Source organism: Neolamprologus multifasciatus, chromosome 1 (assembly GCF_963576455.1).
Source record: "Neolamprologus multifasciatus chromosome 1, fNeoMul1.2, whole genome shotgun sequence".
NCBI classification, from domain to species: Eukaryota; Metazoa; Chordata; class Actinopteri; order Cichliformes; family Cichlidae; genus Neolamprologus; species Neolamprologus multifasciatus.
This window is the reverse complement of record NC_140439.1, coordinates 30589581-30606690: the sequence shown is the minus strand read 5'-3', so window position 1 is coordinate 30606690 and position 17110 is coordinate 30589581. Positions and strand designations below refer to the sequence as shown.

General features: G+C 41.8%; 1 protein-coding gene and 1 pseudogene across 7 annotated transcripts in view; one reads left to right on the top strand and one right to left on the bottom strand.

Moving 5' to 3' along the window:
• Positions 1 to 17110, bottom strand: part of chd9 (chromodomain helicase DNA binding protein 9) — a 73232-nt gene that overhangs the window by 43730 nt on the left and 12392 nt on the right. Inside the window, exon 1 of one of the 7 annotated variants that reach the window (XM_085148078.1) lies at positions 546 to 664. The exons of the other annotated variants lie outside the window; for them this stretch is intronic. Coding sequence (XP_085004204.1) covers positions 546 to 575 — 30 coding nt within the window. The 5' untranslated portion in view covers positions 576 to 664. Of the gene's footprint in view, positions 1 to 545; positions 665 to 17110 lie in introns of those variants that run through there. 7 annotated transcript variants of the gene reach the window in all.
• LOC146526046 (uncharacterized) lies at positions 7812 to 10375 on the top strand (annotated as a pseudogene).

Sequence of the window (17110 nt, the reverse complement as noted above, 5' to 3'; positions counted from 1 at the left end):
CTGAAATTACAGCCTGCCAGCACTGCAGTGATTTCAATCTCTCTAGCAGCACGCAGTCCCATGAAAACGGCAGGGACTATTACAGCTAATGAAAAGGTAGAGTAAGCTCCATTTGGGCCGGACACCTTTCCCTCGCTCCCACCCTCTCATTTCCACATGTAGTGAGGTCTCTGGTGACTGACAGGCTCAACTCATAGAGGGCACAAACACACGCGCGCACACGCACACACACACACACACACACACACACATCATACACTGTACATAAACTACAGAACAGGGCAGCAGAATTCAACTGAGAATGAAAAGTGATGTATGATTGGACAGTGGGGATGGGGAAAATACTGTACATCCAGTAAACCATGCTAAAGTCTAGCACAGCAAAGCAAATGAATATAGAGGCAAAGGGGAAAAAAGCAGCAATGAGTTCAAGATGGCGGCAGTGCAGCATGAGCCAGTAGCAGAGGAGGTTGTTCAGTTCCTGCCGGCCCCTCCTCCTCCCCCTTGTCCCTCCTCCCTCCCAGCTCTCAGCACAGCTCACTTACCCTTCCTCTTGGCCTCTTCACTGTAGACATGGTGTTTTTTTTCCCTTCCTCTTTCCTCCCCCTCTCCAACCGGCTAACAAAAGCCTTGCCCTTTTGCTGGGTTTCTTCTCTCTCCGTTGCTCACTCACACTTTCTGTTACAAACACACTCACTCTCTCCTTTTCGTTTGTCTCTCACTCTTCCTTGAGCCGTGTGTCCCCCCCTCCCCTCCCTCTCTCCTCGTTTGCCTCCCCTCCTCCTTCCCGGTCAGCTCTTCTCCTCGGGCAGTGCAAGAGCGCCGGATCTGTTCGTCTCCTCCTCCCCCAGCAGGCAGGGCTCAAGAAGAGCGCATGGGAGCTCACTCTCTCTCCTCTCTCTCTCCCACTCGCTCTTTCTCTCTCACCCTCGCCTGTCTCTTCACAGGGTGATGGGGGAGCAGCGCTGTTGGCGGTAGAGGAGGTGCGTGGCAGTCCAGGAAGCTCTCATTCTGCTGCTGTGTGCTGCTTTACTGTCGTCCGGCTTCACCCAAGTCTCCCTCACTCACTCTGTGTGTGTGTGTGTCAGAGTTGCCTTCCTCTCTCCTCCCCTCTCATTGATTCCTCTTTTTGCCTGCCTTTCGTGAGTGCTCTCAGTGCCTCTCTGAGCCTTCACCCTCTTGTTTCTTGTTCTTTCTTGCTCTTCCCGCTTAGCCGTTTCTCTTTTTGTGCCTCTCCTCGTCTTCTTCACCAGCTGGGATAAGGTAGGTTACTCCTTTTATTACACACAAAAGCCTTTTTTGTGTTATCTTGCTCGCTTGTTTGGCTGATTGTTTTTTCCTCCTTTCTCCCCCACTTATCTTTTTCCTTGTTCTCCCTCGCTGCCCTCCCCTCTCCTTGGCTCGGGCGTGTGTGGCGAGCTCGAGACTCTGGCAGGCAGAGCGGCGGAAAATGAAAGCACAAAGCAGCAAAATGCATCAGCATGAATATTAGAGATGTCGTTAAAACCCAGACTCGTTTTTCTCTCCCTCTCTCTCTCTCTCTCTCTTACTCACTCTCTCTCTCGCTCGCTCTTTGTAAGGAAGTAGGCCAGCAGATGGTGCTAGCAGTTATTACATTAACTTTCACAACTTAACCCCCAAAGTACTGGATTTCTCCCACGCCACAGATTGTCAACATCGTAGCTTTTCACTTCTTCATATTGGTTACTGATAGTGATATGTTGATTTATAAATAGAACAGCAGATTCCAAGAGAGACAGAAGAACAAACAGAAAAACAAATTTCCAAAGGCTAAAAATAAATTTCTCATACGAACAGAGTATAACAGACTTTCAACTTCCTAATTAAATCTGGCACACACAGCCTACACTGTCTCCAGCGGTGAATTCAAACACTTTTACCGGGTCAAGGCCAGGTCACCCTGCTACGAGTCTTGGAGGAGGGGTGACCAAGAGTGGAAGCTGGGATGTGTCCAAGACATGGAGCTCTTCCTGTGAACCACAAACTCTTTGAGCAAGAAGGCCTTTCAGGGAACTCCTGACAGCACAATGTAGGGGCCATGTGCACAGCCTGGCACATGGTATTGGGAATTATTTAGACACAGGCTGGCTTGACGCCAAGTACAATACCCCCCAATGACTGGGCTAGGCCTGAGCTACTGACGGACGTCATCAGCTGTTTTTAGTCTGTGTTTACTGTGCAAAACAAGGTAAAGCAATATCCTTCCCACACAACACAAAGTCAATTTCAAATGCAGCTGCACACAACAGAGTTTGTTGTCTGTCTAGTTCAATTCAAGGAGGGACACACTTTTTATGCCGTTTCTAAAAAAAAGTTATTCTAATGGCCAAATCTAAGACACCAAGAAACTAAAGGACTAAATGGTTGCATTCATGGGATGAATAATTACCACAATTCAAAACACGAACAGCTTTTGAAACACATGCCATCTGACCAGTCAGGGTGACACAAGCTGCATGGCGGTTGTGAAGACATTACTAAATAAAACACAGAGTAAGACATCATCCTAGGAAGCAAGGAGTCAGACTTCCAGGCAGGAACACATCCCATATAGTGTTACTTTATATATAACTTATTATATTATTAAATGCCGATCCTCTTCACATGGGTTGTGAGTTTATGGTGTGAAATGTGTGGGGTAGTGTGTTGAGGTTACAATACAATATGGCTTTACACTCCATGTTGTACACATATTCTAACAGCCTTATTCAAAATCTGTATGTGTGTAAATGGAGGTGTTGTTATAGCAGTGGCTTTAGAAATTCTCACACCATCTCCCTCTGGTTTGCTCTTAAAGCTCTATATTGTCTTTTCTACAGAGATCACAGCCATGTGTGCACAGCAATATTCCTTTCTAAGTGTTTGCAGCAGCGTGCCTTGTATCAACCTGCCAAGTCAGGCCTTGGAGTTTGGACTTTAAAGCAGACCACATGCTTGCTGCGAGCAGAGCAACAGCATTTTCTCCAAGCTAAACAAATCTATTGTCAGATAATGTCCACCAGGCTACACTCCCCAAGGATGACTTGACAACACACACACACACACACTCACACTGTAATGAGTCCACAGTCATATATTGCATAGTCATATATTCAATCTGCCCTAGACAAACATAAAAATAAATAAAAATACTGTCTCCTCACAGTCCTCATTAAACTGCAACAGTGAAAACAAAAAAACTTTGTCATTCATTACTTTAACTGCTACAGGTTTACACAAGTATGCAATTTTGTACATCCCACAATGGTTTATCTTCAGGAAAAAAAACCCATCAAGTATTTGAAGAATAAAATAACCTGGTACAATCCTCTAGAGAGTCAGAATAATGCCTCATTTAAAACCAGATTCAGTAACTATGTTGCTTTTAATGAAACATTTTTGCTGCATGGTAAATGTTTTTTCTACCCGGACAAGATTTTAAAAAATGAAGGTGAAAAAAAAGAGTATAGCAGTCAACAACGTACACATGCTTCAACGGTCACATGGCATGAAGCCACAGCTCCTTGGCAACTAGACAGTTAATATGCAAACAAGCTTGGCAGCTCTGTACAAGGGGAGTGGCTTCCTTTTAGGACAGATGAGGGAGGGGAAAGGAAGAGGGGAGGGAAGTAGAGAAGGGGAGGGGAGTAGCAGAGCTGGTAAAAGGAAGCGGGTGGAAAAAGAAAAATGTGTGTGCGCATAGAGAAGCAGCGTGGCTGCAGAGGCACAGGTGTCTGTCTCTGAACACTCCATTACTTCCTCATCAAAGGGTCTGTATTAGTGCGCCACTGCTCTCATTTCTTGCCTGAACCACCATGAGAGTCTCCACCAACTCACCATTAAGAAAATGGAGAGCTCAGCGCTAGCAATGCACTGGCTGTAAATGACAAGATGGCTAGCACCCACGAGGCTCTAGAACCAAAAGCCAGCTGTTACTCTCATATCCCAAACATTAATTCCTTATCCAGCTCAAATGCAATGACACCAAGTGTCAGTGACAACACTGTGCAGGATGAAAAAAAAGGCTGCACTGGAATAGACAATGCACACACTTCACATTTTTAAATGTTATTTAAGAATTAAATTTGAACAGGTGATTGATAAAACACTACTTCTTTCATATAATGAGGTTTTCACTGGTGAATACGTTTAAAGCCGTGTTCTCAAGCTATAAAATACACACAAAATCAAGGACAGCTATTCTGTAGCGGAGACTCAACTGTGTGATTTTGTTTTGTCTTCAGTGACGAATGCTAGATCCAATCTATCCTTGCCATGATTCGGAATTAGACATGCTATGATGAAAATGGATGGTGTCCTGTTTAACCATTTTTCTTTGTAGCCAAAAAAAGAAAGAAAGTTTAAACAGGCCTCAACAATATAATGATTTATGCATTTCTTGGAAAACAAAGCCAGCCTTCAAAATTTAATGAGAATCAATTCACAATATTCAACTATATCTATCTACTATTTTCATTTCATTTTGTAGCACAGAAGTAGATAGTCCACTTAGGTTTCATTTCAGCTCATATGTTTATAACTTCGCTTTTCTCCGTGGCTGGCTGATGGACCAACAATAGCACAAGCAAGAGTAGCCCACAGACCGGTTTTACCACATACTTCTGATACTGCCCCTATCTGATGATTTATGCTTTCTACAGGTAGATGGGCAGTTTGTAGCTGCCCATAGACATCTAACACACTGCCAATGCACTGCAATCACATGTGCACAATGAAAGATGACATGACCTTTTAACTAGGGAGCTCACAGAGTAAAGACCACTTGATGACTGTTTGAGCTGAACCTGTTATTTGTGTTCTTACCTACACCTCAGTCTGGAAAAATTTTGGATGACCATGACTGTTTAATTTCAGCCAGGCTGTATGTTTTGAAAGGATATGGGCAGGTTATTCATTCACCTTCCAAACAGGTGTCCTACTTTAGAATAACAGAAATTGTTTTGCAAATATTTAAACTTAAAAAACAAACAAAAACAAAACATTGACACCCATGAAAGAGGTTTTGGCTTTCTCCAAAAGAAAAAACAAAACAAACAAACACCAGAACTGCTATTTTTCACAAGGACTTTCTAAGCTGGGTTTAATATACTTAAGATCAAAATGTATTTTTCTTTTTCATATGGTGAAATTTAAGAGGGAAATTGAGAGACCTCACTTAAGTCGCTGCCTGAACTATGTGCCAGTTGTTCTTATATTCTGAGTCACCCCCTAAACATTTAAACCAGGATGAAGCCAGCTTTGAATATTTTTAATAAACTCTAAATTAGACATAGTTTTTTCTCTGTCTTCTGCAAGTGTGAAAGGTGTTAAACCATCAAAATGCTTGTAATGTAGGTGTTTTTAAAAAGGTGATGCTGCAGCTAGAAATAACAATTGGTCACAGGGGAGTTGTTCAGGCCACTTTCATCTTACTATTAGTTCAAAACATTTTGTATAATACAGATAATTATAATGCTGCATCCACTGGGTTAACCATTCAATAAACCCAACAATGAATGAGTGAATGAGCATGAAAACTGTACTAGCCTCAGGAGAAACAACACCATCAGCACACTATGCATTGTGTGTGCACATGTATGCATCTGTGAAGATAATTATAGATAACGTACAAGTAAACCAGGATCTCAAAGCCGAAAAGGAAAAAAAACAAATACAATACCCCGTTTTCTTTCCTCCATCCTTTAACAAACAAACATTCTCCAACAGACTGCATGATCTTTACATCAGGGTTATTTCAGTACAAATACAACACTAAGTGTACTGGATACAGTTAACTAACTAATAGGTCCAGCAAATTGAAGGACAGGCTTTACAAATGTAATCATGCTACACTCCTTAGAAGCACAACAACAGATCCAACAGGCTTTCATAAAGAAAGACCATATATCCTTGTGTTTGTGCAATGCACTATTTGACGTCTTCCTTTATTTAAACAAGTTCAGCACTGAAAGACATTCCTAATTCCAACAAAAAGCCTTTTGGGCGCAGATGGGATATAGGTATAGTATGCTGGACGTAATTATCTAGCTATGTCAGTATTAAACACTAGGGGGTGACTGTGAGGAGACAAAGCAGGATTGCAAGGTATAGAGAAAAGATGTCTACAGCCACCTTATGTGATTCACATCCAAGTATGAGTCCAGAGTAAATGTCAGGCCTTTGTCTAAATTCCACCAATAAAGCAAAAGAGGAAAAAAAAAAAAAAAAAAAGAGGAAATTGATTTTACATTAAACAGCATTGTTTTTAACTCCTGAAGTACTATCGGAAATGGGTAAATATTTGAAACTGTTTCTCTCTTTGACTTACTACCCACTTAACCAAATAAAACTGAAGCACTGTCTGCCCCGCAGCAGTGTTTCTAAAGTTACTAATTAAACTAAAGCCATGTGAATAGCAATAACGTCTTTCATTATGCTGATGACTAGATTTAAAATCATATTTTGTTAATTAACATACTGAGGAAAATAAACTCAGGCCTCTGTTTTGTGTTTGCTTTGCTTATGATGCTCATTTTCCCAGTGATTCCAAAAAATTAAAACATTTTAAAAAATTAACAGCCATGACGTGGGTTTGGGACTTGGTCAGAATACATAGTATGGTCTAGTCTGGGCTCTTTGACAACCAGGGCCAATGACTGAGAAGAGAGAGAGCAATTCTAAGTAGGACATTTGCCCCTCTTGCATCTTTAAGTGTCAGCTCAGAGGGCAGACACTCAGTGAGATTTAAGATGATATTTCAAGGACTAGCGCTGCTTGCATGCACGAATGAGTAGGAGTCAAAATGAAAGCAAGAGACCATCCATCCAGAGAGGGACAACTCTCACAATTAGTAGCTGACAAACACACTTTACATACCAGCAGTGCAACTAAGGAGCCTCACTTCTGAGTACTGGTTAATATAATTAGTATACTTTATTCTTGACATTCAAAACAAATCTGTGTATGTCTTATCGCACATAAACACCCCCACACACTCGGTCTTATCTTTGTGGAAGTGCTATCTAGTTGTATGTCACTTTCAAACAGAGGAGAGGACCCTATCCTAGACAGAATATAAAACAATAAGTCAATGTGACAACACCAGTTAGTGAAGTCCTGTCATGAAGGGTCAGTTTTGACTATTACCATCTTGTTGCTTTGAAATTGGACTTTTCAAGCAAGAAGTATAACTAAGAAACTGATGGACGGTGCATCATAATTTATATGAACTTTCTCAGTCTTGCCACCCCCTATTTATACATCACAGTTTAAGTGTAGGGAGAGTTTGGAAACTCATCTATTCCCTACAAAATCAGTTTTTATGTTGAATCAAAAAAGCTATTTGAGCTACTTGTATTGTAATATTTTTGATTCACATGCATTCTCCCAAATATATTTCTGTAGAGGGTCTACTGTTAGTCTCAAATGCGAGAAAAGGCTTATGCTCCAAGATGATAGATCCAAGATGATAGATCCAAGATGATAGATCCAAGATGGCGCCGCGTATGGATGCCCTGGTGCTTCAGTGCGTTACTTCTGTTTTGTTTTTGTGCATAACTTCTGTGTCTGGGGACTCCTCTGGATATTCTTACACCAGAGAAGAGCTTCTTAACTACAGGACTACAACACCTGTGGATTTACTTCCAATATTTGTCGCATCTGCGGCAGATTTACTGCAGACTTTGATCAGGAAAGTGAGACGCCGAATGAGAGGAAAGCGAGCTGGCGCACTCGTGCGTCTGAGGTGACACGGACTGCGGACTGCTCTTCCTGGGATCTTCCTTTCCAACGTACGCTCACTCAGGAATAAGATGGACGAGCTGGCCATGATGAGAAGCATGAACAGAGACTTTGCCTCCTCCTGTGTCTTATGTTTTACGGAGTCGTGGCTCTGTGAGGACATCCCGGACTGCGCGCTCAAGCTGGAGGGTTTTCATCTGCTGCGCGCGGACCGGCAGGCCTCTCTCTCTGGTAAGACCACAGGTGGAGGTGTCTGCTTCTACATTAATAGTGGCTGGTGCACAGATGTAACAGTGATTGCTCAGCACTGCTCTTCCTCTCTGGAATACCTTTTTATTCACTGCAAACCGTTTTGTTCTCCGCGGGAGTTTGCTTCATTCATCTTAGCCGCTGTTTACATCCCGCCAGATGCGGATGTGCAGGCAGCTCAGTGCGCACTCGCGGAGCAGATACTGCACATGGAGCGGACATTCCCGGACTCTCTCATTATTGCTCTTGGGGACTTTAACAAAGCCAATCTGAGCCAAGAGTTTCCCAAATACAAGCAGTATATTAAATGCCCGACCAGAGAGGAGAGGACATTAGACCACTGTTACAGCACGATCAGCGGGGCCTATCGTGCGGTGTCCCGCGCTTCACTCGGACTTTCTGACCACGTCATGATCCACCTGATCCCCGCGTACAGACAGAGGTTTAAGCTCTCCAAACCTGTTGTGAGGACTAAAAAAACTGTGGAGCAACGAGGCTGTGGAGGAGCTTCGCACGTGTTTGGGGTCTACAGACTGGGACACAATGAAGGCTGCTTCTAACAGCTTGGACGAGTTTACGGACATTGTCACCTCCTATATCCACTTCTATGAGGACAGCATTGTGCCATCACGCACCAGGGTGAGTTATAACAATAACAAACCCTGGTTTACTCCTAAACTCAAAAAGCTGTGGCTGGAAAAGAGAAAGGCGTTCAGAAGCGGAGACAGGGACTGCTACAGAGAGGCCAAGTACAGGTTCACTAAAGAAGTGGACATTGCTAAACATCAGCACTCTGAGAAGATGCAGGAGCAGATCTCAGAGAATGACTCGGCCTCTGTGTGAAAAAGTTTTAGGAATATCGCCAACTACAAGCCTAAAACCCCCCACTCCACTGATGACTTGCTCTTGGCCAACACCCTTAACGACTTTTACTGCCGTTTTGACGAGCCATCAGACAGCCTTCACACCTCCAACGGCCCCAACAATAGAGACACTTTGGACACTCATTCCCCCACCTCTCCCCCCTCCATAGAGCCATCACCACCATCAAACACTTCACCTACAACACCTCCCTCCACACCCAACACCAAGGAGGATTTCACACCACCTCCTCCCACCACAACTCTTCATATTCATGAAGCAGATGTGAGGAAGCAGTTTAAGAGTCTGAATGCTCGAAAAGCTCCTGGCCCAGACGGTGTGTCTCCTGCCACCCTCAGACACTGTGCAAACGAGCTGGCCCCAGTGTTTTCTGGCATTTTCAACTCCTCACTGCAGGCATGTCATATGCCTGCCTGCTTCAAGTCCTCTACCATAATCCCTGTCCCCAAGAAACCTAGGATCACTGGACTAAATGACTACAGACCTGTGGCTCTGACATCTGTGGTCATGAAGTCATTTGAGCGCCTGGTTCTCTCCTACCTCAAGACCCTCACGGCCCCCCTCCTGGACCCCCTGCAGTTTGCATACAGATTCAACAGGTCTGTAGACGACACTATTAACATGGCTCTACACTTCATCCTGCAGCATCTGGACTCCCCAGGAACCTACGCCAGGATCCCGTTTGTGGACTTTAGCTCTGCCTTCAACACCATCCTTCCAGACCATCTCCAAGGCAAGCTTTCCCAGATGAATGTGCCTGATTCCATCTGCCGGTGGATCACTGACTTCCTGACGGACAGGAAGCAGCATGTGAGACTGGGAAAGAATGTCTCGGACTCCCGGACCATCAGCACCGGCTCCCCTCAGGGCTCCCCACCACTAACACATGATCCTACGCTGTGTTCACTACATCATTCCATGTTTGGCACTGATCACCACCTGCACTCATGTATATATCTATCTACTTAGCACTTTTAATTCTTATTTTTATGTCTATATAAGCGTTGTCTGACAGTATGTTTGCACTAAGTACCGCAGCAATTTCCTAATGTTGTAAACCTGCTCAACATTTGGCAATAAAACCCTTTCTGATTCTGATGCTGCCCAAGATAACTAGCATTGCCTCCCTGCTGTATTTTCCAATCCACATCAGCCTCTTTACTTCACTTTAATGTGGAAATAAACCCTACTAATAAGGGATGACTCAGTTTGCATTTTTCAAGGTAAACTCATAACTCTTATTCGTGGTAACTCCATCACTGATCACCACAGCTGGCCAATCAACACTGTTTTTCCTTTCAACTCTGATAAATCCTGAGCTCTGCACTCTTTAAAAACATCTGTAGCCATGGCATTGATTCATCATCAGAACAAAACCAGAGAATGCAGGAGGACCTCTCTATCTGTTATCTTGATTTAAATTAAAGCTTAATGTAAAAGTCTGTTTGCAGAGATACTCAGTTATTTCCCCCCTACCTCACAGGGCCTGTTTCCAAATGAAAGACTCCAAAGTGTGGTGACTTTTGAAGAAGGGAGGAGAGACAGACAAGCTATTTAATACTCACAGCAACAGAATGAACGGAACAAGTTAGAACTTTAAGCATAAAGAAAAAAAAGAAGCAGCAGCAAATTCAATGACTTAACAGTTTTAACTTTGTAGGTGATATCCACAAATGTACGCCCACTAATTACGGTAGGCTCGTTATGATCATTCAACACTACATATGCACAAATGTCTCCTGCTGGTATAGCCTTACATGTCAGGCTGGAATTAATAAAATAAATCCAATTGTGTCTCTTTATTTCGCTAGCAGTCGAGCTAGTTGGATAGCTTTGCTGTGTGTTTGAGCCACACAGTACACAAACATGGAGATTGGACAGTGCCACCTTTGCATGACTTGTCCCAGCACAAGTGGTTTCACTTACTGGCAATCTCACAAGAGGGCAACAAGACCGATTCAGAAGATTGCCCAACCCTACCATATTCACACAGTGGAGACTTGTCAATGACAATGTAGGCCCACTCTAAAGGATACCCTGCGTTACTGTACTTTTTCACTATCAACTGAAATGATAAAGTAATAAACATCATAACAATCATAGATCAACTGAGCAGTAGGGTGGTTTCCATTTTCATTTGTAAACTCCTACTTCTACAAATGGACATCCAGATGAGTTACCTGGTCATGAGAAAGAATGCACGTTAAAGGAATCAGTGTGTCTGTCCTTTATATTGATTGATTGATTGATTGATCATACTTTATTCATCCCGAGGGAAAGTGGGTTATGTAGTCCATGGTCCATTCTCAGGGCTATGTGCTCATTCTAAAGTCAAATTTCATGGGATTTTGTTCATACTGGAAGACCCCACTAAGGCAGAAACAATTTAATATGGGGACCAATCTGAAATGCTTTCTTAAAAATTGTGAAACGGGACATCCTCGGTGGAGGATGTGCTTTGAAAGTGCCCTTCTAGAGGTTTTTTGAGTTAGTGTGTGCTGTGGTTGTTCTGAGTAATGATGTGGTGCTCTCTGAATCAGAGATGGCACAGCAGGTCAGACACCAGGCAGTGAAGTGGAACTGAACTGTGCAAAACAAGCAAGCCGGATGATGCCATTCATTAATGGGAACATCGGTGCAAACTGAAGAGTGGAGCCGAGAGGAGGTCCCTTAGGATGCAAGAGAGAGAGAGAGAGAAGGAGAGAGAGAGGGAGCCAGACAGAGACAGAAGGAGAGGGAGGGAGGATGGGAGGGATGTGGTGGAAGAGAACTCAGCAAAGGGCTTACTGCCAGACCTTTACAGCTCCTTCATTATTGAAGCAGTGCAAAGGCAGAGCAGGGCCAGTGCCTGCGTAAGGAGGAACACACATAGAGGCAACCACGTACATTCATGCACAAGAAGCACAGTGCGGGTGTGTAGTCAACCTACAGCCTTCAAGATTTGATGAAGTGAGGACTTTTTTTTTCCCCCAAGCTTTGAAACAAAGAGAGCGAGAGTGCAGAGCAAAAGCGTTTTCCCCGCAAAAATGGAAGGAAAAGAATTACCTTAGTTGCATCTTAACTTTATATTAAGATAATGACATTGTAATAGTTAAATCCAAATTATATATCATTTTTATGACATGTCTCATAAGCTGCAACATAAAACTGAGTTGTTGTTTTTTTTTTTTCAAACTAATATGCAATCTGAGCTAAAGGTAAAGAAGGTAAAAGAGCATGGTGAGGTCTAACACGATCGGGTCGTCACCCCCAAGCCAACTGAGGCATAACGTAATTCACACCTCATCAGGGGTTCCCTGTTGACTAATTTACTAGTCAATTAAACATGAAAGAAAAAATACGCTCAAATTGAGAACAATAAAAAAGGAGTGGAAACTGTATCCAAACAAATGTGGTTACACACTGCTCCTGTCGAGTTGCTACGTGCCAATTTACTCACTCATTTTTTTGGTCAAACTACTGCAGTCATCTGTCTTACTTTACCACTTACTAGTGGTAGGTGGGTGTGTTATCATTACTTCCACTTTCCCAAGCTATCAAGCTCATTGCTGACATCACTGGTCTGAACGAATCATCTTTCGGCCCATCATCTTCAAGCCAATCGGCCTCCACTTTGTGCACTTTCACTCAGTGCTCATCAGCCATTCTCCCTCAAATTCAAATTCAAATTTTATTTGTCACACACACACACACACACACACACACACACACACACACACACACAGTATGACATGAGGTGAAATGCTTATAGCTGTGCAATGCCCGACCATTAAATGACAGTAGGTTTACAGTAAGATATACAATGAAATATACAAATTTACAGGTTACCTTCGTGTAAACCACCTGCTCCTCATCTCCGCCTCTCTCACATTACCAGGAGCTTCATCCAAGCCTCTGTCTTCATCACCACCACCAGCATCTAGACTCCAGGGGGTCTTGCCTAAGTCATCACTAGGAATCTGTACAGCTGTGATGGGCCATTAAACTCTAGTTGCCAAATAGCTTAATTCAATCATGACTCGTGTTCAATCCACCCTAATGATCTTTTCTTATTAAACTTAAAGCTAACTGAAGTGAAATTAACAATATATGATTAGTTTAACCAACTAGCATTTCTGGTGCCAACATTTCATCAGCTAGTCAACTAGTCACACATTTCACTAGTCCCTTGTGGGGACTATATTCCTGGCTTTACTTAAATTGACAAATTTGTCCATCTTTTGTACTAGTATGAAATCACCTTAAGTCAAAGACAGACAGCTGTCAGCCACAAATGTCTAAATGTCTAGTGGCAGGGACGAGTTATGGCCAGATAAGAAGCAGTTTCCCTGCTGATAATGTTACAGCTGAACCCCAAAATAAACACAGAAATGAAGGGTTTAAACACACTTCATTTCAGTTATTCAGTTTCAAACAGACTGTCAAATTTTCATCAGTAGAGAACAACATTGTGAAATGTTTGGCCACAAAATCTAAACTAAGGCTCTTCAGGTTTGTTTTCCTGATGCATTATTGAACAAAGTACAAGAAACAATAATTATATTTGATAAAATTTGTAATTTCAAGAATATTTTGATTTTTTTTTTTAAATTTTTAATCACAAAATAAAATACAAAAGAGTCCAATATATATATATATATATATATATATATATATATATATATATATATATATATATATATATATATATATACACACATATATATATATATATAACTGAGTCAGAAATACTAAAATGAAGTATAAATATATTAAAACTATAGTTAGGTAAATTACTTGACTAAATATACTGGTACCATCCATGCTCTTATTCAGTGGCAACGAAACAAGTTGTATGAATCATATCAACAGTATTTATACTATATTTTATTTTTACGTTTTTATTCTTTTCCACTATGATCTCAAAATTGTAATGCAGATTTATGGTGTGTGAAAAACTGAAGTTATTTTATGCTATTTGCATTTCTTCTACAAATAATCCACATTTAAATGACAAAAAATAATTTAGCAATTTTTAAAGGGAGCAAGTTAAAGCAAGTCTTCAATTATGCTTCTGATTTCAGCTTTATTAAAAAAAAAATCTTGGCTATGGTTGAGTTTAATGTTTTCAGAATTTACTTTACAAAAATGTAAAGGTATTTTTTAACATACAATATATGTATTAATTTTACTGGTGTGACCTGGTTGAAATCAAACTGGGCTATAGACACTACAATACAGCATAACCCCCTTACCTCACTCTAAGACTGCAGACTTACTTTCCTAATGTACTTAAAAGTAAAGTGGGAGGTGCAGGTTCAGCTTCCAGACCCCTCTTTTGTGGAACCAGTTCCCAGGTTGGATTCAGGAGAGAGAGACACTTACTCTACTTTTAAGATTAGGCTTAAAACTTTCCTTTTTGATAAAGTTAGGGCTGGATCAGATTACTCTGAATCCTCCCTTAGTTACGCTGCAGTAGGTCTAGGCTACTGGGGACTCCACATGATGCATTGTTTCTTTTTCACTCACTATGTATTTATACACCACTCTGTATTTAATCATTAGCTATTATTAATCTCTGGCTCTCTTTCACAGTGTGTCTCGTCTTGTCTTCCTCCCGTCATCCCAACCAGCCGACGCATATGGTCGCCCCTGCCTAAGTTCTGCCGGAGGTTTCTTGCTGTTAAAAGGGAGTTTTTCCCTTCCCATTCTCTCCAAAGTGATTGCTTTAAGGGGGTCAAACAATTGTTGGGGTTTTCTGTTTTCTTTGTCTCTAAGGTAATGGGGTTTTGGGGGCTAACAGAAAGAGAGAAACTGCATAGAGCATGCAAGACTACAGCTCTGCTTGGTCCCAACTCTACATAGTTATGCATCACACAAACAGCAGGTGCTGCTCTCTCAAACCCATTATTTTCAGTGGCTTTCACAGTACAACAAAGAATGACTGGACCTTGTGGTAACTTAAAATGGGCCTTGGGGTGTTGATGAAGCAGCTAAGTATGATTAACTCAGTTGCATCCGCACTTTATATACGGATATAGCATTGTCCACATAACTGTTTGCATTTGTTAAAACAGGCCCAAGAAAAATCCTGGTGCCAAAAAAGTCCACCGGAGGATTAAATGACTACAGGCCTGTCGTGCTAACATCCGTGGCTGTGAAGTCCTTTGAAAGACTTGTGTTAAGCCACCAGAAGGACATTGCACTGGAAGTTCACCTAGCTTCCACCTGTCAGTGGATCACCAGACCATTAGCACCAGCCTCATCCAGGGATGTGTTCTCTCCGCTGCTCGACTCTCTCTAGACATGAGTGCATCTCAGGAGAACCATATGTGAAACTCCTATAGTTCATCAAGGACACCACTGTCATTGGTCTGATCCAGAAATATGACGTGTCCGCATACAGACAGGAAGTGGATCCCCGCAATCTGAAGTGGTCCTCACATATAGACTCTGTCTGAAAGAAGGCCCAGCAGACTTTGTACTTCCTGCAGCTACTCGGGAAGTTCAACTTGCCACTGAAGCTGCTGGTCACGTTCTACACTATCATCATCCAATCTGTCCTATGCATGTCAATCACTGTCTGGTTCAGCTCGGCCACAAAGCAGGACAAGGCCAGACTGGAAAGGACAATCATGTCTGCACAGAGGATCATCGGTGCTGATGTTCCCTCCATCCAGGACCTGTACAGGTCCAGGGCTAGAAGATGGACAGAAAACAGCGCTACAGGATGTCATTTACTAAAACCTATAACATTTGCTTTGACCACAGTTAAGGTAAAAAAAAGATAAACCCCCCCCCGCAAAAGAAAAACATCTGCAAACGTACAAATAGCAGCTGTTGATATAGCAGGTGTGAAACACCTCCAAACGGCTGGTGTTTGCTAGTTTTGCTGAACAAAAGAGAACGGCTTAGATTGAACTGATGGATTGTGTCATTGTCACTAATATGCGATCCAGTTTTTTAAATCAGTATCAGATTAATATTTGGTTCAAATACTTGACTGGCACATGGCTAATATGGTTAAGAGTGGGGTAACTTACTTAACAGAACTCTGTGCATTTTCCTGTTGTTTCTGGATATTTAAAAAACAAAAATTAAATTGAAGCTTGATGAAATGAAATTTTAATGGCTGTTTTTTGTTTTGTTTTCTGTTTTGTTTTTTTTTCTTTAATGGGTTTCAGATATGTTTTTACAGAGTACTGCTCATTTTCCTTTGGAAGGTCAACACCTCTTTGATGGTGACCAACATTGTTTTTGTCATATGCAAGAAAAAACCTGGCTCCATGTGGATTACATTTTGTAGGTTTGCTACAGCATGATCAATATAAAAAAATATATACCCAAAAAGACACAAATAAAAGTCAGATTTTCACATTAAAGGCCCAAAATTAAGGTGACTGAAATACTCTTGTCATTTTTTTAACCTTTGCAAAGCCTGTCTGGCAACACTGTAGCCTGACTCACAAAACGGGGAGCAATGATTGATTATGACATACCGGTTTCAACAGTCAACCCTCTTCTGCTAAGATAAACAGTCAACTGAGTAAGTCAAATGTTGTTAAAAAAATGAAAAACAAAAAACACACACACACACAGGCATAACACACAATAAAAGTCTCCACTTACAACGTCCGCATCCATGGCAACTATTTAATGACTTCCTACTGACACAAACCTGTTTGCTGAAGTTACAAATCACTAAGCCAACTGCCGTCTCTCGGGACAATACAATTGACATTTAGTTTGTCAAAGTCAAGCTGTGGTGCAAAAACCACAGACTGGAACAGAATGACAGACTTATGCACTTATTCCAGTCGTATTCACTTTAGATAACTTTCTTTAAGTTTTTAGTCATATTAAAGGTTTGCTTTTATCTTCTCAATTTTCTCACTCATTGTATTAGGTGTAAACACAAGGACAAAGGGGTCATTACTCCTCTGCGTCTTTTCTTATTTCATCTTTTGCACCCTATACTGAAATAATTTACAAGTGATTTTTAAGCTGTCCCCCTTGAACTGAATCTTTTCATACTCAGAGACACTGTGGTAGTCCAACTGCCCTTTCTGCCAGTCAAAGGTTAGCGTGAGTTCAAGAAGGTTGCGTCACAACCAAAAAGACATTCCAGTCACATACACACACAAAAAAAAACCTCCACATTTTGACCGCTGGGCAAACACTCACCCACCCATCACCCCCGAAAATATTCAAAGCCATTTAATCCCTGGAGAAGGAGGCAAAAGAGAGTAGAAAGGAAAGA